This window comes from Sus scrofa, chromosome 14 (genome assembly GCF_054392235.1).
Source record: "Sus scrofa isolate SSC_HxYL_T2T_F1_AM1 chromosome 14, Sscrofa_HxYL_maternal_Yorkshire_Landrace_v2.0, whole genome shotgun sequence".
Taxonomy (NCBI): domain Eukaryota; kingdom Metazoa; phylum Chordata; class Mammalia; order Artiodactyla; family Suidae; genus Sus; species Sus scrofa.
In genome coordinates, this window is record NC_139396.1 from 45,362,137 (window position 1) to 45,386,218 (window position 24,082).

General features: G+C 50.1%; 1 protein-coding gene across 7 annotated transcripts in view; it reads right to left on the reverse strand.

Moving 5' to 3' along the window:
* Nucleotides 1-24,082, reverse strand: part of ADGRD1 (adhesion G protein-coupled receptor D1) — a 181,648-nt gene that overhangs the window by 106,584 nt on the left and 50,982 nt on the right. For all 7 annotated transcript variants that reach the window (XR_014828481.1, XR_014828480.1, XR_014828483.1 and 4 more), the window contains 4 exons: nt 21,264-21,381; nt 19,896-20,006; nt 17,632-17,707; nt 6,003-6,144 (listed from right to left, as the gene is read on the reverse strand). Coding sequence is in view for 2 of the 7 variants with exons in the window: in XM_003483408.4 (XP_003483456.4) it covers nt 6,003-6,144; nt 17,632-17,707; nt 19,896-20,006; nt 21,264-21,381 (447 nt within the window). In the remaining 5 variants the exon portion in view is untranslated. The remainder of the gene's footprint in view (nt 1-6,002; nt 6,145-17,631; nt 17,708-19,895; nt 20,007-21,263; nt 21,382-24,082) is intronic.

Below are 24,082 nucleotides of genomic sequence, written 5' to 3' on the forward strand. Positions count from 1 at the left end.
CCCTGCCCAGCCCTGACCACCCCCCAGCAGAGCTCCCCCCAGTCTCATGAGGTGTGCACTGTCCTGGAAAATTCCCTCTTTGCTTAAGTCAGGCAAGGCTGGAATCTGCACCACAGACTATCAACTGAACCAGTACTAACTAACCCCGGTATCCACGTCACTACCCCATCATGACAAACTATAACCGAAGGGGCGGTGATGACACAGCTGGTATTTGTAGAGTCAGTGAATAGCTGACTGCACAAGCCAATGAGCAAACTGCGGATGCGCGGCCCCTGGGAACACCAAGTGGCGGCCCACAGCCTGAGGATGGGATCAGCTGACCAGCTGGGAGCTGGCTGGGGGTTCTGCGGGATGGGAAGGTGGGCAGCCCGCTCTGAAGGAGGGGAAGCGGGAGGAGGGTTTCGTGGGGGGACAGCAGACAGGCTGCAGGGTCCTGAGGGCCCTGGAGATGGTCCTCCCCAGAAGGGGGCTGGGAGGGAGGGAGGGAACCATGATACACAAAACCAAACCACTTCCCTGCTTCAAATTCCGGGCTCACACCAACCTCATCTAACATGGGCGGTGGCCGTGGGAGCTGTGGGCACATATGTGTGTTTGTGTGTTTGTGCTGGGTCTGGGTAGGTCTGTAGGTGTATGTCTGTGTGCTGAGTCTGTGTGTGTGTGTGTGTGTGTGTGTGTGTGTGTGTGTGTGTGTCTCAGTATGTCTCCTGAATGTGTGCGCACACACATATGCATCAATGAATGTGTCTGTATGTGTGTTGTCAGTCTGGGTGTGTGCATGTACTCATGTGTGTAAGTGTGTGTAGTGTGAGTATGTGTGTGTGTGTGTGTGTGTGTGCTGGGTCTGGGTATTTAGAAGTATTTACATGTTGGTGTGTGTGTCGTGTGTGTGTGTGTGTGTGTGTGTGTGTGTGTGTGCACACACGGTGGGTCTGGGTGTGTGTATTTATGTGTCAGCGTGTGTCCTGAGTGAGTGTGTGTCTGTATGCATTCTGAGTCTAGCTGTGTGGGTGCCCATGGACACATCCATGCCCCTGCACACTCAGTGGGGGTCTGGGCCCCAGTAAGCCCCACATTCAGGCTGTCCATCCTCTCCCACCTCCCCTGCAGTTCCTCCCTCCCCTTCCCGCTCTGCCTCCTGTCTGGTCCTGAGACCCTCCTGCTCCCCCGGCAGCCACAGGCCCAGCAGGGCCTGGCCCCCCAGGTCTGCTATGACTTGCAGCCCCCTTCCCCAGGGCAACTTCAGCTTCAAACACTGGCTGCTTCCAGAGTCCTGCAGAGCGAGGCTTCCCTGCTTTTCCACACTCTTGATTACAGACATGCAGTATCTGGAGGCCACAGAATAAAACCCCCAACACTGCAAGCACTAAAATCCCTCTGCTTCCTGCTGGGACCAAATTTCCCCAACTCAGGCTGAGTCCGCTGAGTTCACTCTCGGGGGATTAGCGACATCCTCACAATGACGGCAAGGGCAGCGTCTCTGCCCGAGGATGAGCATCCTCGCCTTTGAAAGGGGGGGCCGCCCAAATACACACAAATGACCACACAGCTCTAAGTCGAGGCTACTTATACGGTGCGGCTGACTCTGAGCTGGGCATCGCTCAACAAATGGTTACTGAGCCGCTGCTCTGAGCCAGAGCTCAAGGCCAGGCGTCATGAGGAAAGGACAGATGATCCCAAATACGGTCCAAGGCAGCTTCTTCAGAAACAGACATGCTAGTTTAAGAGATGGCTGATTTGCAGCAATAATGTCAGACAGGCCTCAGAAGTGGTACTGATGCAGCGCAGAGATGGGCTGGAGGAAAAAGCGGTTCTTCCCTGGGAAGGTCAGAGAGGGGTTGGTGGAGAAGGTGGGACGGACTCCAATGACCTTGACGTGGGTGAGACTGGACTTCACAAGACAGCGAGCATCCGCTAGACAAAGGTTCATACGGAAAGTCGGATTGGAAAGGTCGGCTAGAGACTGACCCCAAAGCCCGGACTTGAACTGTTTTTTCAGGGAAACCTGAGTCACTGAAAGGTTTTAAGCAGTTGAGAAAGACCATCTGGTGTGTGTTTCTGGAAGATAAGCCTGGGAACTCAGAGAGAACAGTCAGAAAGCTTCCAGCTTGGGCTGAACCCAATCAGAAAGGAGACACGGAGCAAGGGGAGGGTTGGTTGGAGGGAGCGCCTGCTAGGGACCCTCTGAAAATAGGGTCACCCTATTGCGTGAAGACCAGGTCCTAAGGGGGCGCTGCGGAGCCAGACTCAGAGCAGAGAGATCGGCAACTGTGGCAGGAGGACACAGAGGATGCTCGGGCTCAAAGGTAAAGGTGCCCACGCTGCAAACCTGGAGCGGAGAAGCCTTCCCAGAAACAGGAGCTCTGGGTCGAGGCTGAGGGAGGAAGTGGGTTCTGTGTCATCAGGGACATCTGCACAGAGGCGGTGGCTAAAATCTCTCTGTCATTCCTGTGAATCAGGGGAATAAGCGTGCATGCAGCAGAGCTAAAGGAACACCTATGTTTAGGGGGTTGAGAAGGTGGGGCAGCGAAAGGGCGGCACCTGCACAGGGACGTGTCCTGGAAACCGGCGGGTGGGGGCCTGGATGGGGTCCAAGTGAGCGAGGTCTCTGGAGACTTGTGAGGCCATTTCTGGCATTTGAAAATGTATACAGAGGAGTTCCCTGGTGGCTCAGGGAGTTAAGGATCCAGCACTGTCACTGCAGCAGACAGGGTCCACTGCTGTGGTGAGGATTGGATCCCTGGGAACTTCTGCATGCCATGGGCATAGCCAAAGAAGAGAGAAAGAAACTGTATAGAAAGTGGAAACAGTCAAAACTGACTTTAAATAGTGTGCAGAAGAGAAGGGGGAGGTGATCGCATAAGATCTCTGGAACTTGGGATCCAACGATGCCACTTCTGCATATAGCCCCCAAAAGACAGAAAGCAGGGTCTGGAAGAGATGCTTACACACCTAAGTTCACAGTAGCATCACTCACAACAGCCTAAAGGTGGGAGCGGCCCCAGTGTCCATCAGTGGATGCACAAACAAACAGAATGTGGTCTGTCCACACAACAGAATATGGTCCAGACCTAAAAAGGAGGATATTCATTTTGGGAGTTGCCTGGTGGCTCAGTAGGTTAAGGATCTGGCATTGTCACTGCTGTGGTGCACGTTCCATCCCTGTCCCGGGAACTTCCACATGTGGGTGTGGCCAAAAAAAAGAGAGAGAACATTCTGACATTGGCTACAACGTGGATGAACCTTGAGGACTTGATGCTCCATGCAACATATCAGACGCAAAAGGACAAACCATGTGTGTGACTCCATTTACATGTGGTCCTGGGAGCAGTGAAAACCACAGAGACCGAAAGGAGAATAGTGGGTGCTAGGGGCTTGGGGAGGGGAGGGGAGTTCATGTTGAATGGGGACGGAGTTTCAGTTTTTCAAGATCAGATTTCTGGAGGTGGATGGTAGTGACGGTTGCGTAACAATGTGAAATGTACTTAAGACCACTGAACGGTAGGCTTAGAAGTGGTTCAACTGTAAATTTTATGTTACGTGTCTTTTACCACAATTTAAAAAATTTTTTTAATATTTTGTGATTTTTCTCTTTTTTTTTCTTTTGGTCGTTTTGCCCTTTTGTCTTTTCTAGGGCCGCTCCTGCGGCATATGGAAGTTCCCAGGCTAGGGGTCGAATCGGAGCTGTAGCCGCTGGCCTAGGCCAGAGCCACAGCAACGCCAGATCCGAGCCTCGTCTGCAACCTACACCACAGCTCACGGCAACGTGGGATCCTTAACCCACTGAGCAAGGCCAGGGATCAAACCCGCAACCTCATGGTTCCTAGTCGGATTTGTTAACCACTGAGCCACAACGCAAACTCCAATATTTTGTGATTTTTCAAGAAGAGAGAGAGAGGCAGGATGAGGGGGCATTCGAAGATCCAGATCAGGAGTGTGTGCAGGTGGATGGAAGGGACCACAAGAGGGAGGGATGGAGCAGGCAGAGAGGGAGCGTTCCTGCAGAAAGGTGGCCTCTGAACCAGAGCGGGAAGGAGAAAGTGAGGACAGCGGCGGGAGATGGTCAGGATGAAGGAGGTAACGGACCAATGGCCATCTGGCAGCACCCGCTGACCTGGCAGAGCACAATACGGACACTGGCCAGAAGGTGTAGGCGACTGGGTAGGGCTGGATTCTGAGGGCACCAAGAAAGGGCCGGACCGTCCTGGGAAAGATGGGGCTGGGGGGCACGGGGCATGCAGAGTGAGAAGGGAGCTGCAGTGGCTCAGCATTGAAAACACAGGTGTACAAGCAAGAGAGGCAGGGAATACAGAGACTGGCACACAGTAGGTCTTCAGGTGGTGTTGGTAGAATGGGATGCAACTGTATAAAACAGAATTAAGTAGAAAATCCTGGCAGCAAGCATTCTTGTATAACTTCCCACAACCCAAAATATATTGAGTTCGTATTACATAGAGAATGGATAACCCACAAGGTCCTACTGTAGAGCACAAGGAACTCTATTCAATATCCTGGGAGAAACCATCATGGAAAAGAATATGAAAAAGAATATACAGAATATTTCTGTAAGCGGAAATTCACATTTTGCTGCATCAAAATGTGAATCACTTTGCTATACAGCAGGAATTAACACAACATTGTAAATCAACAATACTTCCATGAAATAAATTTTAAAATTACATATAATACATTTATTGAATTCTTTTATAAATTCCTTGAGAAACCACAACCTTTAGATGTTGAATCAACACCATATCACAGGACGGGATCTTGGCACCAGGAAAGTTGTGCTTTTTATTTTATTTTTTTTTACTTTTTTTATTTTTTTGCTTCTTAGGACCACACCTGCGGCATATGGAGGTTCCCAGGCGAGGAGTCTAATCAGAGCTGTAGCCACCGGCCTACGCCACAGCCACAGCAACGCCAGATCCAAGCCATGTCTGTGACCTACATCACGGCTCACGGCAACGCCAGATCCTTCACCCACTGAGCAAGGCCAGGGATGGAACCCACATCCTCATGGATACTAGTTAGGTTCATTAACCACTGAGCCACGATAGGAACTCCCAGCTATGCTTTTTAAAGGACAGGGGAGCATCCTTACTCCCAACACATTTGTCATTACCACCAACGAAGATAAAGTGAAGGCAGAGAGAATTATGGTTCTGATAGGACAAGACCAACAGCCCATCACTCAAAACGGGAAACGTGAAAAATGGTCTCTTCAAAGTGTTTTCTAGGTGAGTTTCTCAGTGAGAACCAAGCTCTCCATCTTGCTAATGGCTGTTATCCAGATAAGGGAAAAAGAACTGCTGCATCCCACGCCTCTGAAAAGGACACTCATTGTAAATAAGAAACACCATGGTTGCTGCACACCCATCTATGACAGTGACATCTGGCCTCAGAGACCTTTTTACCCAGTGTCAATACTGCCTGGCCACCCCCCAGCGCCATCCAGGGACTTTCCACAGCAGTTCAAAAATGACCACAAGCTATCGCTTCTATGTGGAATCTAAAATATGGCACAAACGAACTTATCTAGGAAACAGAAACAGACTCGCGGGCATAGCGAACAGACGTGCGGTTGTCAAGGGTGCGGATGGAGGGACTGGGAGTTTGGGGTTAGTAGATACAAACTATTACATGTCTAGTGCTATAGACAGGATGGATAACCAACAAGGTCCTACTGTAGAGCACAGGGAACGCGATGCAATATCCTGGGATAAACCATCAGGGAAAAGAATATGAAAAAGAATATAAATGTGTAACTGAATCACTTTGCTGTACAGCAGAAATTAACCCATTGTAAATCAACTATGCTTCCATAAAATAAACTTAAAAAAATAACCACAAGAAAAGGAACGCTAGAGAAAAATGCTAATTCTGGCCGGCACCAATCCCATTTAAGATTCTTTAGGCAGTCGTACAGACAACCAAATATTCCTTGTGGCAAAACCAAATCAAAGAGCAGAAACGATGGCAAATTCACTTTCACTCACCAAGTGGTGCCGGAGACGGATGGTGATAAGAGGAGAACCCGATAAATTCTGGGAGAGCTTGGGTGATGGGGAGGCCTCCAGGGAGATCAGGTAGCTGGTGGCAGACAGCAAGCAATTTTTGTACTTTGTTGCCTCAGCAATCCTTGAAGACACATGAAAAATCATCACAAAACAGAAAAAAAACAAAAAACAAAAAACCTTCAGTTTAATATTTAAAGTTAAGCCCAAGATTTTTTTTTTTTTTCTTTTTACAGCCACACCTACAGCACATGGAAGTTTCTGGGCCAGGGGTCAAATTGGAGCTGCAGCTGCCAGCCTACGCCACAGGCACAGCAACACCAGATCGGAGCCACATCTGTGACCTAAGCCGTGCTTGCGGCAACACCAGATCCTTAACCTACTGATCGAGGCCAGGGATCGAACCTATGTCTTCACAGACACCATGTCGTGTTCTTAACTCACTAAGCCACAACGGGAACTCCAAGCCTGAGATTTTTGAGACTGAAATCTTTTTTGGATGGATCTTGGATTCCTCTCCACCAGTACAAACTGCTCTCGTTAAGGCTTTGATGCTGGTGCCAAAAAGTGAGACAGAGCCATTGACCTCAGAATCCAGAATCTAGTGGGAGAAGGGGACAGGGCCCAGGGAGTGGGGAAAGAACAGAAATGAGTTTGGGTCTCAGCAATGCCACTTACTGTGTGACCCTGGACAACTGACTTACCTCTGGGAAGTTTACTTGCCCTAATTATAAAACGGTGTGGTAAAGAGTGTGCTGGACACCTGTGGCCTTGTCACCCAGTATCTCCTCATTCTTCTCCTGATAAAGGCATCCCAGCTTCTCTCCAGGTGGCCACCCCTCCCCCACTTGCAGCCCAGGTGCCTTGGAGCAAATTCCATCCTTGGCTCAAGAGTAAACCCTGCTATGCCCTCCTGACTGAATCAGTGCGCTGCATTCCTCAGACCATGCTGACTGTTCAGAGGGGGCAAAGGGAGATCTGAGGAGAAGCAACAAGATTCAGGTAGAAATGCTGGATCAGAGATTCTCACTCTCTCTGCTAGATGTTAGCCCTGAAGCATGAGGTCCTAGTAATGACTGGAGGGAGGTCCACTCCATGGAAGAGCTGAGAGAGGGAGCTGAGTAACATCAAGCACATGCCGGATCAAGCTGCTCCTGATGCCATCGACTTTCAGTTGATATGATCCAACAAACTCCCCTTTTGCTTAAAATAGCTTAAGCTAAGGTTTCTGCCACTTACAAACCAATCAAAAGAATCCTGACTGATATACACAGTACTGGCCTCATGGAGTTATGAAGCTGAAATGATATTCAGGGCCAGGACTAGTGTGAGGCAAGCAAGGAAACTGGGGTGCAACATTTTAGGAGGTGCTCACATTCAGGGTCTGGCACTTGCGTCACTTGAATGATTCCAAGTGTGAGCTGGCACTGAATGCTGTGTTCTTGGTGTCTGCTCCCCTAGCCCTCACCCTGGCACGTGGCAGGTAACCAGCAAGTGTTTGTTGCCTGAATTTGAATTTCAGATGGCTACGCTAGGATGCCTGAGGCATGGAGTCACTGGGGTCGCCCAGTGGTCTGCTGGTTGCCTGCCTAATCTGGACTCTGCATGCCTCCTATTCACTCACTGAAGCCTGAAAGAAGACTCTGCTACTTCTGTGTTGACGCCCACAGAACCGTCATCATGCTATCTAGCAGGCTCTGGGATCTGGGACCATCTTTTCCTCCTTCATCTGGTTTTCCCTATGAACTAGCCAGGGGGACCCACGCAGGTCCCGGTCCCCCCCACCCCCTACCCCGGCTGCCACCCCCGACCAGCTCTGCACACACTCTCCTTACAGGAGTCCCTTAAAAAAGAGCAGACCTCTAGAAGCTGGCAGAACTATTCCTGGAATCATAAACAGGAGAGGTTTACAAAAATAACGCCGTAATGATTGAATACTCCAGCCCTGCCTTCATTAAAGCAAGAGGGTATTTCTGAATGTCAGCAAGAGCCCAGGTCTGTCAAAAAACAGAGGCATGGATTCCCGGTGCCCAGGAATATCACCAAGGCTGCAACCCTGAAGGGCCACTGGAAATTCGGAAAACACATCTTATAGTCTATCTGGCTATTCTATAGGGATACGTCACTGGTGCAAGCCTGACACACACATGGAATAAGAAACACACATTAAAAAACAAACAAACAAACAAACAAAAACCAGAAAAGGGAGCTCCCTTTATGGCTCTGTGGGTTAAGGACTCGACGTTGCCTCTGTAAGGATGCGGATTCGGTCCCCTGGCCTCACTTAGTGAATTAAGGATCCCAAGTTGCCTCAAGCTGTGTATTAGGTCACAGATGCAGCTCGGATCCCAACTTGCTGTAGCTGTGGTGTAGACCAGCAGCTGCAGCTCCAATTGGACCCCTAGCCTGGGAACTTCCATATGTTCCAAGTGTGTCCCTAGGAAAAAAGAAAAAAAAAAAAAAAAAAGGACCTGGTGTTACCACAGCTGTGGAGTAGGTCATGGCTACAGCTTGCATTCAATCTCTGGCCCAGGAATTCCCACATATATTACTGGTGAAGCCACAGAAACATTTAAAAATTGGGGAGTTCCCTTCATGGCTCAGTGGTTAACAAATCTAACTAGGAACCATGAGGTTGCAGGTTCGATCCTGGCCTTGCTCTGTGGGTTAAGGATCTGGCGTTGCCATGAGCTGTGGTGTAGGTTGCAGACGAGGCTCGGATCTGGCATTGCTGTGGCTCTGGCCTAGGCCAGCGGCTACAGCTCCAATTAGACCCCTAGCCTGGGAACTTCCATATGCCGCAGGAGCGGCCCTAGAAAAGGCAAAAAGACAAAAAAATAAAAAATAATAAAAAAATAAAAATTAGGGAGTTCCCGTCATGGCGCAGTGGTTAACGAATCCGACTAGGAACCATGAGGTTGCGGATTCGGTCCCTGCCCTTGCTCAGTGGGTTAAGGACCCAGCGTTGCCGTGAGCTATGGTGTAGGCTGCAGACGCAGCTCAGATCCTGCATTGCTGTGGCTCTGGCGTAGGCTGGTGGCTACAGCTCCGATTCAACCCCTAACCTGGGAACCTCCATATGCCGCGGGAGCGGCCCAAGAAATAGCAACAACAACAACAACAACAAAAGACAAAAAGAAAAAAAAAAATAAAAATAAAAAAATAATAAAAATTAGGACTATAATGTATTAGTCAACAATGAAATCACAACCATGTGCATAAGACCCTAAAATACAGCATCATTTGTCACCCACCCATTCCCACTCCAGGTATGTTTTCTAATAATTCATCTGGCCAGCTGTCATCTTGCACTGGGATATAAGAATCAGGGCTGGATTCCTTTTTTTTTTTAGGGCCACATGTGTAGCACATGGAAGTTCCTAGGTGAGGGGTTGAATCAGAGCTACAGCTGCCGGCCTATGCCAGGTCTGAGCTGTGTCTGGGACCTACACCATGGCTCAGGGCAATGCCGGATCCTTAACCCACTGAGGGAGGCCAGGGACTGAAACTACATGCTCACAGATAATGTGCTGGGTTCTTAACCCACTGAGCCACAGTGGGAACTCCTTTTATTTATTTTTTTGATAGTGCCTGCTGCAGGTGGAAGTTCCCAGGCCAGGTATCAAAGTGGCACCACAGCAGTGACCAGAGCTGCTGCTGTGACAATACTAGGTCCTTAACCCACTGCACCACCAGGGAACCCCAGAGCCAGATTCTTGTCAGTTCTGTTCACTGCTCTCCCTGCTCCCCCATCTTAGAACCATGCCTGACACACAGTAGGTATTCAATTAATACATGTGGAATAACTGAATGTTCTCATCAGCAGACAGTGACAACTTAGAGCAAAGTCTTAAGAAAAACACTTGGAAAAAAAAATGCAAAACATATGGAGAAACGTCTCCCAACAGACACAGTGCAAATCCAGTGTGGGTTCCTGGTTCCACTCCAGGAACACGTGCATTCAGACAGATGGAGTCTGGTAAACACCTCCTTTCAGGGCAGAAGTTGATACCAGGCTCAGGAAATCACATTTTCTCTCTGGAAAAATGCTATTTCCCCATAGAGACAGGCTTACACCAATAGTCTCCAGCCAGGGCCGCCAGGGTCTGGGGTCCAGGATCCAGGAGGAGCCACCACATCACCACCCACCCAAGTGGAGGATAATGAGAAGTCAGATGGACTGAGAAATTCCCGTTTACTTTTCAGATGTGATAATGGCATGTAGTTTACTCTGTATTCTTTAGAGTCTTTATCTTTTAAAAATAGAGACTAAATATTTACAGATGAAAAACTACATGATGGCGGAGATCTGCCTCAAAATAACTAGTGGGGCAGGGTGGGGGAGGTGTGGGGATGGGGAGGGAGGATGGGGAGTGGGGGAGGGACAGAGTGTCCGGAGGACACCCAAAGGGCGGTGGGTGGTCACTCGTGTAACCCAGCGATGACCGGCTCTCTGTTTTTCCAGATGTTTGCCATTTTTCATCATACAAAGAGGGTGTTTTTATGACTTCATTTAATCTCTCTGTTACCTCAAATTTTAATAAGGGTTTCGCTTTGTTTTCATAAATCTGATCCAGGTTTGATTTTTTTTTTTTTATCTGTCATCTGGGAAGGAAACAGTACCACTTTGGGAGGCTGTCACTCTGAGATGACTGGGCCGGGGCTCGGGGGCCTTTTCTGGATGGGAAAGCCAGCTCATCCTGGGAGGGGACGGGAAGGAAGACAACCAGGGAGCAGAGGCTGCACCCAACCCCCCCCCCCCCCCCCCCCCCCGTGCTGCGCTGCCTCAAGCAGGCCCCACCCGCTTCGTTTGTGGCGCCGTCAACCATTGGGAGCACTGATAGGAAAGCAGAGATGGTCAGAGGCTAGAGTGAAGCACAGACAGTGCTGCCCCTGTGGGGTCACCTCGCACTGGCCCGCAAAGGCACTGTGCCCATCTGGGTGGCCTCCCCATGCCCCTCCACCTCCGCTCAGGGAACCACGTTTTCCTGAGCCCATCACCCCAGGGTGGTGGCTGCAGGCCCCGTTCCCTCGTTCTGAGAACATTTCCCGTCATTACACTCTGTTCTTCACAGCGGGGGGCACGCCCTGACCATAGCCTTGCCAAGGGCCCCTCCACTAAACTTCCCCCAAAACTACCCATCTAGGGAGCTGACTCAGCCTCACAGATTTCAGCATAGCTGAGCCGTGGGTTAAAGATGACCCTCTGCTGGTCGTGTCCGCCTTTGGTTAAACACAGAGAGGAGGTAAGATTCCAGGATCTCAGGGCCACGTCTGAAAATTCTGAAATCAGCCAGCCAAACACTGAGACTTCCCAGCACATGGAGGGGCCAGCTCTGGTCCTTCAGCAAGAAATGTTCGCGCAAGTGGAATAAGAAAAGGGGCCTCTCGAAGAGACCCTTCAGAGTATTAGGGCTCCACAGTTAAACCAAGTCGTACAAAATAAAAAAAAAAAAAAATTTAGAAGTTCCAGGTGTGGTGCAACAGGATTGGTGACATCTTTACAGCACCAGGATGCCGGTTCGATCTCTGGCCCAGCACAGTGGGTTAAAAGATCTGGCCTTGCCACACCTGCATCCTAGGTGTGGGCTGCAACGGCCGCTTGGATCTGGTCCCTGGCCCTGGAACTCTATATGCCTCAGGGTGGCCAAAAAAGGGGGAAAAAAAAAATTTAAAGCAACGATTCCCTATTAAAACGAACTACTTTTCTAACGCGCTCCACTAAAACGCCCCACTTCCCTCAGGCATCTACCTTCCTCCATCCCAGAAGAGCTTCGTTCTCACTGATCCCCAGGGAAGTAGCAACAAGGTGCAGGAAACGCCAAGCAAAGGAAACTTCAACCTCCTCGTGAAAGATGCTGCACATGGTGAACAGGTGCAAGGGTCTTGGAGTGGCTCGGGAAAATTCTCCAGTGGACACAAGGCCTGAGGACAATGAAGGAGGGGACCTACCTGGACGCGGACACGACCTTGGTGGCTCTGCAGGTGAGCTCCCTGGGTCAAAAGTCCTTCAGCGGAGTCTCTCAGGAGACACCAGCAGGAGCCAGAATTTTTGCCTAAGCCAGGACCCCTCCTCCCCAAATGCTGCTTCATGTGAGTCAAACCACCAGAAAATTTGCTAGAAGCTTGGATTCCCTAGAATCTCCTACTATTCAGCCACATTTGCTTTATCTGGCAATTCATACACTTCACACACAAACACACACACACACACACACACACACACACACACACACACACCTTCTTTTCGTTAAAACACTAGAAAGTTCATTATATCCTATGGTATAGCTTGGGAAACTATATTCAATATTCTAGGATAAACCATAATGGAGGACTTCCCTGATGGCTCACAGGTTAAGGATCTGGTGTTGTCACTGCCACGCTGTGGATTCGATTCCTGGCCCAGAAACACCCCCACGTGTCGTGGTTTGCCCCCCCCCAAAAAGGAAAAAAATGGAAAAGAATATAAAAAAGAATATATATATGTGTATAACTAAGTAACTTTGCTGTACAGAAATTAGCACAACATTGTAAATCAACAGTACCTTAATCAAAAAAAGAAAAAAACAGCACTCTCACAACAGAGTGGATATAGAATAGATTTTACACACACACACACACACACACACACACACACACACACTTCCTTTTGCTGAAGCATTAGAAAATTCATCATGACACTCCACCTCTAAACACTTTAAACATCTATCTTTTCTTTCTTTTTTTTGGCCGCACCTGCAACATATGGAAGTTCCTAGGCTAGGGGATGAATCAGAGTTGCAGCTGCCGGCCTATACCACAGCCCATGGCAATGCCAGATCCAAACTGTATCTGTGACCTACGCCGAAGCTTGTGGCAACGCCAGATCCTTAATCCACTGGTCAAGGCCAGGGATTGAAACCTGCATCCTCATGGATACTAGTAGGGTTCTTAAACAGCTGAGCCACAAGGGGAACTCCGGGGCATATCCTTCTGAAGCACATGTGCTTCCGCCAAGGAGATGCTGAAAGCCTATGGCACAAGTTCCAGCCCTGCCTCTGCCCCTGGAGCCCTGGAGCCCTGCCCCCTTGGGTCCCATGTCTCTCTAAGGAGGAGGGGTGGGAGGGAGCAACTCTGCTACCCACCCAGCTCAGACTGCTGGTTTGAAGGAAACAACCGCTTGCCTGGGCCGCATGAGAATTGGTAGGCACTGAACACTCGCTGTTACTTCAAGGCCAGGGGAGAGCAGACTTGGAGGTCCCCCTATGTTCTAGCCACATAGAGACCAGCAAAGCCCCCTGCCCAGGACCTGTGGATCATCAGGCATTGACCCAGGCAGACACTTGGGCCCTGAGGCATCTGCACAGGGATCGGCGTGGTGATGGAGAGACAGTCCAGCCCTGACTCCACTAAATTCACATGCTGACTCCACACCCGCCATGGAGATTTAAAAGGACATGACGACTCCACTGTGTCCTTTCGGTATCGCAAAAAATCCATAAAAGTGTGAAGATGATCGCGCACAAAACTGAAATGTTCGGAAGGGGGACACCAAAATGCTCTCGAGGCGACTACACTCATTTACTGCTAATCGTGCGTGGAACTTGATAATTATCCTAAAGGCAGGTAATGGGAGAACGTGCAACCCTCTGAGGAAATGATAAAGGGAGCACTTACGGATCATGTTCAAGGACACCAGGTTTTGATTAAACCACCAACTCGGCACTCAGAGACCCTCAGAGATGGGATGGTCATCATCCCTCTTAGGAAAGAGCCCTTGAAGGAAAAGTGCCCAAATTAGGCTGCTGATGACGGTTGTACAAGTATAAATACAATAAAATTTGGAGTTCCTGTCAAGGCTCAGCAGTAACAAACCAGACTAGTATCCAAGAGGATGGGGCGGGGGGCGTGAGAGGGGGCGATATTTGATCCCTGGCCTCGCTCAGCAGGTTAAGGATCCAGTGCTGCCATGAGCTGTGGTGTGGGGCGCTGATGCATCTCGGATCCCGAGATGCTGTGGCTGTGGCGTAGGCCAGCAGCTGTAGCTCCAATTTGACCGCTAGCCTGGGAACCTCCATATGACGAAAGTGCAGCCCTGAAAAGACTAAATAAATAAATAAAATTAATTGATTAATATAATTCATTGAATTAAAAAAAGAAAAGAGCACACAGGCAGAGAGACCGCCAGGCATGGATGGGCCAAGTTCATCAGCTGGTGAGGGCACCTGGCTGGGGGAAGAAAGCCAGGAGCCTGGCTCCTGAACCTGTGTGAACCACAACACGGCTGGTAATGGTCACCTCTGTGTCCCCTTGTGCTACAGGAATGAGTACAGCAAATACGGAGACCACACTTGATGAGCTAGCTATAGGGGTGGGTTTTTTGGGGTTAATGTTGACAATAAGTCACCTTTGCATTAGCTGTTGATTTCAGAGCTGATTGACTCAACACCAGGAGTATATGCCATCATCACTGTGCAACATTCTGTTTGACTTCAGGAAAAAAACTGAAATTTGCCACTGACAGAGTTCAGAGGTCAATGGTGTCAACGCTCATGAGGAGAAGGTTGTGAGGATGAAGGTTTTTTGGGGGCTTTTTTTGCCTGTAAGGGTCTCAAAGCACACAATCTGCAGGGGGTGTGAGCATTGATCCTGGCACCCTGGGTCCTGAGGCTTCCAGGAGTCCTGCCTGGGGACACCTGGGCAGTGAGGATGGTGGCGGGAAGGTGAAGGCTGGAGCCCTTAGGACGCAAGGAACAGTACCCAGTCGGTTAAGTTTCAAGTTCAGCCTTCAACCCAAAGCAGGGAAAACTCAGCCCTATCCCACTGCTGCCAACACTGATGTCACAGCCTGTCCACCATGGGCCAAGACCCTGCCTGGTCTTATTAAATAAAGTTTTAACAGCACACAGCCACCTTCATTTCTTTCTGTATCGACCAGAGCTGCCTTCCCACAGTAGTTGGGACAGAGACATGATGGCCCATCAAGCCAAAAATATTTACCACCTGGCCCTTTATGAAAAAGTCTGCTGAGGAGTTCCCACTGTGGCACAATGGGTTAAGAATCTGACTACAGCGGCTCAGGTTGCCACAAAGGTGCAGGTTCAATCCCCAGCCTAGGTCACAGTTGCAGCTCAGATTCAATCCTTGGCCCAGGAATTTCCATATGTCACGGGTGCGGCCATAAAAATTTAGGAAAAAAAAAAATAACAACAAAAACAGAGTTCCCGAGTTCCCGTTGTGGCTCAGCGGGTTAAGAGCCCAACTAGCATCCACGAGGATATGGGTTCAATCCTTGGCCTTGCTCAGTGGGTTAAGGATCCAGCGTTGCCATGAGCTATGGTGTAGGTCGCAGATGCAGCTAGAAATTGACCCCTAGCCTGGGAACTCCCATGTGCCAGGGGTGCAGCCCTAATAAGAAAAAAAATGTTTTTAATTTTTAAAAAGTTAGCTGACACCCAGTTCGAGTGTTGGTTCTCTAACCATCAAAGTGACGCAAAGTGCCTGCTGACACTTCTAACCCTCGAGATCCTAACTTTGTCCCTTTTCCTGGGGGCGAGGGCAGCTGTGGATATGGTACAGACACCATGCTGTGCATGCCCTTACCCCGGCCCACGGAAGGGCTCAGCCATCCTCATAAATACAACTTCGTGGATTTCATTGAGAAATCAGTTTCAGGAGTTCCCCTCGTGGCTCAGTGGTTAATGAATCCGACTAGGAACCATGAGGTTGCAGGTTCAATTCCTGGCCTTGCTCAGTGGGTTAAGGATCCAGCGTTGCCATGAGCTGTGGTGCAGGTCGTAGATGTGGCTCGGATCCTGAGTTGCTGTGGCTGTGGTGTAGGCCAGAGGCTACAGCTCTGATTAGACCCCTAGTCTGGGAACCTCCATATGCCGCAGGAGCAGCCCTAGAAAAGGCAAAAAAAAAAAAAAAAAAAAAAAGTAAGACAGAAAGAAATCAGTTTCAGTAGAACCACCAGTGGTGAAAGCAGTAAGCAACCAGGGGCCAAGGATGGGTCCACTCTTCATTCATAATCCAGATTTGGAAAAATCTCCCCCAAATCATGGGGAAGGCATGTGTCCAAGGAAAGCAGGCTTCATCTTCCTTGGTGACTTTCCTGAAGAATTCTGGAAGCACACCCAGAGAATGTGCTTTCTTTAGCTATAAAGGGACCTGACACAGAGCAGGCCCTCCAAGGCCATCAGGCCAGACGTGGCTTTCCTCCAGGTCTACAGCTAAACCACAATTGTGTGCTTCCCCCACCCTCCGCCCAGGGCTGGTCCCACCCATCTGGAGAGAGAGGAGTCTCTTCTGAGAGCACATGATATCAGGGCTCAGGTATGTGCAGCGTTAGAAGGTATTCATCATTGATCGTGTATCTGTGGGCAGTAAAAATAGCTGCCTGTTTTCCATCATAAAGGACTCTAAAGACCCAGCTGCAGAGCCAGCATCCAGAACTCCTTCCCACGGGCAGATAGTGAACTTGCAGGAACGCCCTTCCTCAGACCCTCAGTTTTCCCAAGCTCTGGCGAGGGAAGGAGGGCGTCTGGGCCAGGGGTGGAGGTCTGTGTGGCTCTTTCTGAGACGTGTGGTTCTCTCCAGGCACATTTTCAGAGCTCCCATTCTGAGCCAGGCACTGGGCCAGATGCCCAGGAACAGAGATGGACACAGCCTGCCTGCTGCTCTCTGCAGAGCCCTCATCTAGGGCGGGTCTGCCACCCCAGAAACACTTCACCTTCCATACACTAACTGCAGAAACAGGTCCATGGACTTACACAGTGTTGGCCCTTTTTCTGCTCCAGCACTGGGCTCTATCTCCCTGCCCCCTCTTAGGGACTCCCTGAAAGGGAAGGGTGGCCCGCTCCCCTAATTTCTCCTGGTCTGAGTAGGGCTGACTCACCCCCAAACCCGCGAGGGTCATGTGAGTAGACCTGGCCAATGAGAAAGCAGGATCTTCTCATACCATGGAGTCAGGATGGGCACATGACTCAAGTGGGCCAATCACAACCCTCCTGGGTTCCGAATGAAACTGGCTTTTCATTCAAAAAAGAGATTGGCTTTTCCTTCCTGAGATCTCAGGACCCAAACCCATGTGGGTCTGAAACTGATGAAGTCAGTCAGGCCTCTAGGGAGGGGCCTGCTGGAAATGAGCCAACATAGAGGAGAGAGAGGCAGGGGACAGAAAGACCAAGTCAGAGTGGCATCCTCTGGGTCCCTAGATCAAGCTGTGCCTGAAGCCGACTGAGTCCTGCCCTTCTTAGTCCCAAGAACCCTCAGTTCCCTGAATTTTCCTGGCCTAAGTTGATGTATCCAATACTCTTGACCAATGTAGACATTGCTGGCTTTTCATTCTACAGAAGTGGAAACTGAGGCACCGGGAGGTCAACTGACTTGTCCAAGGTCACTCAGCCTGTGCTCCTGACCACTGCACTGTCGGCCTCCCCAGTATTGGGGTCCCTGCATCTCCATCCTTTGCTCTAACAGTGAAGTACCAGGTGTTGGCATCACAAGTCCTCTGACACAGGACTGTGTGTACTGGTGATGGTGGGGACATGGGGATGTCACAGCAGTCAGCCACCCAGCAAACAAGCACACCTCCTCCCTGCACCATGCTGTGTGGGTCCCAGAGACTCACCTGGTGTCAGCCGGCTGGATGTGGCTCAAGTAATAGTGCATGGAGTGGTACAGAAGGCCCACGATGGTGGTCCACGCTGGGGAAAGAGCAGACAGCAGGCACCTGTCAGCACTCCAGGAGACGAGCAGGAGAAACACCACCCCCGACACCTGTATACACAGCAAGCCCACTCCTTGGCAACACACAGTTCAGACCTCACACCCAAGAACCGGGCAGCCCCTTGGGGGAGAAGGGGAGGGACACTCAGGCACAGAACTGGCCATGAGGACAGAGTTTGAATAGAGACTCCACTCCACTCCTTTTTTTTTTAATTCTTCTTCTTTGTTACACCCACGGCATGCAGAAGTTCCCAGACCAGGGATCGAACCCAAGCCACAGCAGCGACCCGAGCCACTGCAGTGACAGTGTTGTATCCTTAACCCACTTCGCCACCAGGGAACTCCTCCACTCCACCCTTTGACTGTAACTGTAACTGCAACTGCGGCAACCACTCCCTGCTCCACCCTGAGCCAGCTGTGCACACACAGATGCTGAAGCTCCTAGGGGAGTCAGACTCACCAGGCACAGCATGAGCCCCATTGAGCCAGTGGACAGCAGTGGCTGTCAGTATCTGGAGGATTTAGAGCAATGCTAGCACTTGAGCGAGGCAGCAGATGCGGGATTTACAAGCCACACAGATGTCCGTCACGCCTTCAGCCAGGGCCCACCTCGCTATGATATGACCACAATGATATGAGACAAGAATCCTCTATTCTGTCACCTCCCTCCACTAGCTTAACAGGAGGCTGGGAGGAGCAAGCCGCAAGTGGACCTCTGAGCTCATTGGGGTATCTGTTAAGTATGTTAAAATTTCAGGAATGTATTTAACAACTCGCATCACACTTGTGCACCAGGTACTAGTGTGAGAGTGTTGCCCTTTTGATTCTCACACCATACACTGCGATGGGTACTAAGACTGTCCTGTTTCACAGATGGGGAAACAGGGGCCCTGGGCGGGTTCCGTAACTTGCCCAGGCCCAACAGCCAGTAAGTGGCTGAACCGGGTAGTTGCCGAAAGAACCTGACAGAGTGTCCCTGAGGATGGAGATTCGATTCCTGGCCTCACTTTTTGGGTTAAGGATCCAGCATGGCTGGGAGCTGTGGTGTAGGTGGCAGACGCAGCTCGGATCCTGCGTAGCTATGGCTGTGGTGTAGGCCAGCAGCTGCAGCTCTGATTCGACCCCCAGCCTGGAAGCTTCCACATGCCTCAGGTGAGGCCACTAAAAAAAAAAAAAAAAGTGGCTGAACCAGGATGCGAGCCCAGGAATCAGTGCTTATGATCGACACATCCTGCCCCCAAGTGTGAGACGTCTCCATGGGTACAGAGATGGTGAAGCTGTGGCCCTGCCGATTTTGAAAAACTGAGGATTTCTAACAGATCATGCAGCCAGGTGGTGAGAGATGAGAAAAGGTTAACCTCAGCATTGTCTCTGCCCTCCACCCACATTTCTGTGGCTCCCCCCAAGCGTGGGGGGACAGTCCCCTGAGAGGACATGTTGACATCCCTAAGCACCCTTCACACATGCAGACGAGAGGGTGCAGGGAGCAGAGGTGGGCTTCTCAGGGCTGGGGAGGGAGCACTCCATGCTGGGGAGGGAACACCACAGTCCTACACCCCCTGGCTTGGTCCCCAGACTCTAAGACAGAACCAGGAAGCATGTAACCTCCAACCAGATTGTTAGGACTGAGAACTCATGACCCCTGTGACAGTCAGAGGCCCCTGGGAGAGGAACAGAACTGCAGAGACACAGTCACTGTGTGAGGTCAGAGGGGACAGTCACTGCAGCCCAAATGGCCAGAGCCACCCAGCCCCGCAGCTCCTCCAGGGCCAGAGGAAGTAACGGGGGTCACCTCGGCCACTGGTTCATCATAATCCTTCACCTCGATGTGCCCAGGAGGAAAGCCCAGGGCCCTGGGCAGAGAAGCCCTGTTCCCAGCCTGAGGGCCACCCTAACAGGGAGGGGAAGTGGCCACCTCCTTTCAGGCTTTGCTAGGAATCACTTAGCAATCCGTTTAGAAGGCAGGTTCCCAGCCCCTCCCCCACAGCCCCGTCCACTGTCAACACAACATCTTAGGATCCTCCCAAGACACACTGTGTTCCCACCTCGGAAACCTGGCCTGGGAGCAAGGGCAGCCCCTCCCTCCCCCTAGGTGCTGGCTCAGCTGGGCGGAGGCCCTCACTGAGGGCCCTGGGGCACACCCCCTGCCGCCCCCACCCAGCTCACCTTGGCTGTGGAAAGCCACGTGGGGGATCTCGATGTAGTTCTGCCCCCGGGCCGGGAAGCGGTAGTGGGAGGAATTCAAGGTCTTGGGGAGCAGTCTGGCCACAGAAAAGTCTACAACAAGCCAATGAAAAGAAGCTGTCAACTCCAGGGAAGGACCTCAGACTGTAAAACCCCCGCTTTTTTTTTTTTTTCTTTTTTTTTTTTCCTTTAATAGAATGAACTTCCTGGAGAGTATAATTACATTTAGGGAAAGAGGACCCCCAAAATAAGTGTCCAGGGCAGTAATTGCAACCCTGTGGCTGATATCCACCCCCCACCACCTGCCCCACCAGGCCCTGCAGGCACTCCGGGCCTGAGGTGACCTCTCTGCCCTCAGAGCAAGACGACAGCTCCAGATGCCTTGGGCACTGACTACCTCCAGGCCTGCGGAGACCCCTGTGCTGGGGGGCTCTGCCTCCATGTCACGGACCCCCGAGACACAGGGAAACAAAAACCTGAGACAGTCACCCCTGACTCGAAGCAAACACCAGCTCCCCACGGAAGGACATGACTCAGCCAACAAACTCCCCTTAAAACTAACCCAAGTGGGAGTGTCTTCTGTGGCACAAATGGGATGGGCCACCTCTCTGCAGCACCAGGACACAGATTCAATCCCAGGCCCCACACAGTGGGTTAAAGGATCTGTCGGTATTGGTTGCAACTGTGGCTCAGATCTGATCCCTGGCCTGGGAATTCCACATGCCACCGGGCAGCCAAAAATGAAAAAAATAAATAAATAAAACACATACGAAAACAAAAAAACAAACCAAAAAAAAAAAAAAAACCTAATGCAAATGGGTGAATTAAGCTTACTTTCTAGAGTTTGGCTCTGGTGGTAAAGTACTCATGCACCACGCTCCCTAGACACAGACTCTTAAAATAAAAGAGCCGCGATGCCTGCTTTGTATGGGACTGCATGACCATTAGCTTGGAAAAGGTTCCAGCTGACCCAAGAAAACCTGCTTGTGCACCTGTCACCCCACAGATACTGCTGCTTCTCGCCTCCTGTTCTGAACTAGGCCAGTTGTCACCTGAGATGAATTTGGCCCCCAAGGACACATAAAAGGCTCACATGGTCTGGTGTCCACATCACAGCTGAGCTCAGCCTCCCCGACCTAACTCTGTCTTCCTCCAAAATGTAACTGTCCAGCAGGCAATGCACAAGTTCAAGTCCACCGATAGTGTGCGAAGCTTGTGCACATCCGTAAGCACATGACAAAGTGCAGGAGCACAGCAAAGTTCAACATCGAGGCGGCACTGGCCACACCCCCACCCTGGCTCCTCCCACCACACTGCCAGTCACTGCCCGCGCCCAGGCTGCCAGGCTACCTGCCATGGACGAGGAGCCCACGATGGTGACATGGGCCTCTCTGGGCTGCAGGTTGGAAGATATGTGGCTCATGACAGCTTCGACAGTTTCAATCAAGCCCAGCACCATGGTGCCATCCTGGAAGCAACGGAGACACAGAGATATGAAGATGGAACTCCATCCGCAAGTGCCCCACACTGAAGCATCAAACTCACAAGATCAGACTGCCAACATTTCTGCAGAGGAGGAACCAACGCCCAGCAGCCACTCTGTTCTCACAACAACCAGCCGAGAGGAGAGGCAGTCACACCACTACCTCATTTCACAGGCACCGGGGTGACCTCTGAGGTCACCCAGCCCAGCTGAGTTTGCAGAATGTGGATGCCGGCCGAGGTTTGACTTTGGTCTCCCAGGCCATCAGCTCCAAGGTGTCTACGCTCAGACACGGGGAGACCTTCCTGATCCTAGTTCCTTCCACTCTGAACTCAATGGGGACCTTGGCAAGTCTCTGACCTGCCCTCCCAACTCCATCCCTTTCTGTTTCACAAGGAAGGGGCTAAAAGTTCCCAAATATTCTCCAGGATGAGGACACCAGCAGTATAATCCTAGTCTCCATGAAGGGACAGAGGTGCCAGCATTCCAGGGCACCCCTGGCCTCCCTGATGTGCCTGGCATGTCCCCTCCCCTCCAAGGGCCTTTCGCTCTGAGTCCCCACAGCAGAGAGGACCCGGGAAGGCAGGGATCCCTCCTGGTCACCCCATATCTCTGCAGCCATCCCAGGACTAGGCTGATGGTCCCATATCATCAGACACACGTCTAGCAGGGAGGAGGAGTCTCAACCCCCCCACCAGGAGTGCAGTTTATAAATCTCTGCCATCACACTCCAGTTCTCCTTCCCGCCTTTCTGAAAAAGCATCTGCCTGTTGCTAGGCGTCCTCGGCATTCTCTCAGAAACACAGGTTCCATGAGAGTCTAATGAGCTGGAAATAGAACATTGAGGCCAATTTTAGGCATTTTCTTTCAGGCCTCTGGCCTGATTTCAATCAGCCAAGCATAGCTAAGCACATGACAATCTGTGTTTCTGGCATGCACTTCTGTTGTAGCGGCTGATTCATACCTTCCCTTTAATGCACAGTAGAGCCTGCCTGAGTCTGAATAGTTTCATGATTATTCATATTTTGTGGCAGAGCTTTCAGAAAAAAATTAATGTAAAATGATGCAGAAAATACATCTGCTCAGGTCCTGCACTGGCCATCCTCTGGGTGTTTCCCAGGCTGCAGCCATGTACACAACGTCATGAACTCTGGAGGGCTGTGCCTTTTCAAAACAAATTTGTGGAGTGCTCACTGTGGTGCAGTGGGATTGGTGGCATCTCTGCATCCCCAGGACGCAAGTTAGATCCCTGGCCCAGCACAGCGGGTAAAAGACCCAGCCTTGCTACAGCTGAGGCATAGGTCACAACTGCAGGTCAAATCACATCCCTGGCCCAGGACCTCCATATGCCTTGGGGTGGCCAAAAAAGAAAAAAAACAAACAAACAAAAAAAACGAACAAACAAAAATGAATTTGTTTCTAGGTAAGATTATATCAATCTGAAATTCATGACCATTTTTTTCTTCCTTTGCCAATGTGAAGTCCAATCTCATTCCCTTTGAAACTGTGCAAATAAATTTCATCACATGCAAACCATGGAGCAGTCTCATTAATAATGAGAGAATGAGATGGCATTCGGCCTCAAACTGGCAAATATTTTTTAAACATTATAGGAGTTCAGGAGGAGTACTTTAAATAATAGTGTGGTTATGGCCCTTCTAGGCAAGGCAGTTAAGAGTCCTCCTCATCCTCCCCCACCCCTGACAGAAAACCTGGACATTTCTGAGACAGCAGCATCAGAAAATGGGCAGAGCCAGGATCCTTAGGTCACTGGGTGGAGATGACGCTCCTCTGACCCACAGTGGACTTGGCATGAGTGAGAATTAAATGTGCACTGTGCTGAGCCATTGAGATGTAGGGCCTATTTGTTACTGCAGCACAACCTAGCCTAGACTGACTGATACAGCATTGCTGAAGAATACTTAATACCCCTGGGAAATGTTCTTGACATAATTAAAGAAAAAAACAGGTAAATTTAGATATATAGCATATTTGCAGAATATGATATGCATATAAGAGAACTGAAAACTAGATTGTTAAGAGGTATATATATGAGCGCTTACAATCATAATTGCTCAGCCTGAGGATTTCAGGTGATTTTTATTTTACATATATGTTTATTATCTGCTTTTTCTAACTTCGCCACAACATATTCACTTGTTCTATTTCTTAAATAAGTCAGGTCAATAAAGTTGGGAAAAAGAGAAGCTATTTTGATTTTTACACTTGTAATCATGAATATTTTCACACATTCAACTTTTTCCATTTAATATAGTAATCCTTAAACATCAAATAAGTGTTTTATTATCACTCAAGAACAATGTTATGGTTAAAAATATGTATTATTGGTGTTCCCACTGTGACACAGTGGGTTAAGAATTTGACTTCAGCAGCTCAGGTCACTGCAGAGGCACGGGTTTGATCCCCAGCCTGGCGCAGTGGGTTAAAGGATCCAGCATTGCCACAACTATGGTGTGGGGTGCAGCTGTGGCTCAGATTCAGTCCCTGGCCTGGGAACTTCCATATGCTGCGGGTGAGGCCAAAAGAAAAATTATGCATAATTATAATTAAAATGATAAACAAGCATACATCCCTCATGAAGAAATCCAACCACTCCCCTGCTCAGCATTGATAACAGTACCATGATACTTACACTCATAGAACTCTGATGCAGACAGAAGGCACA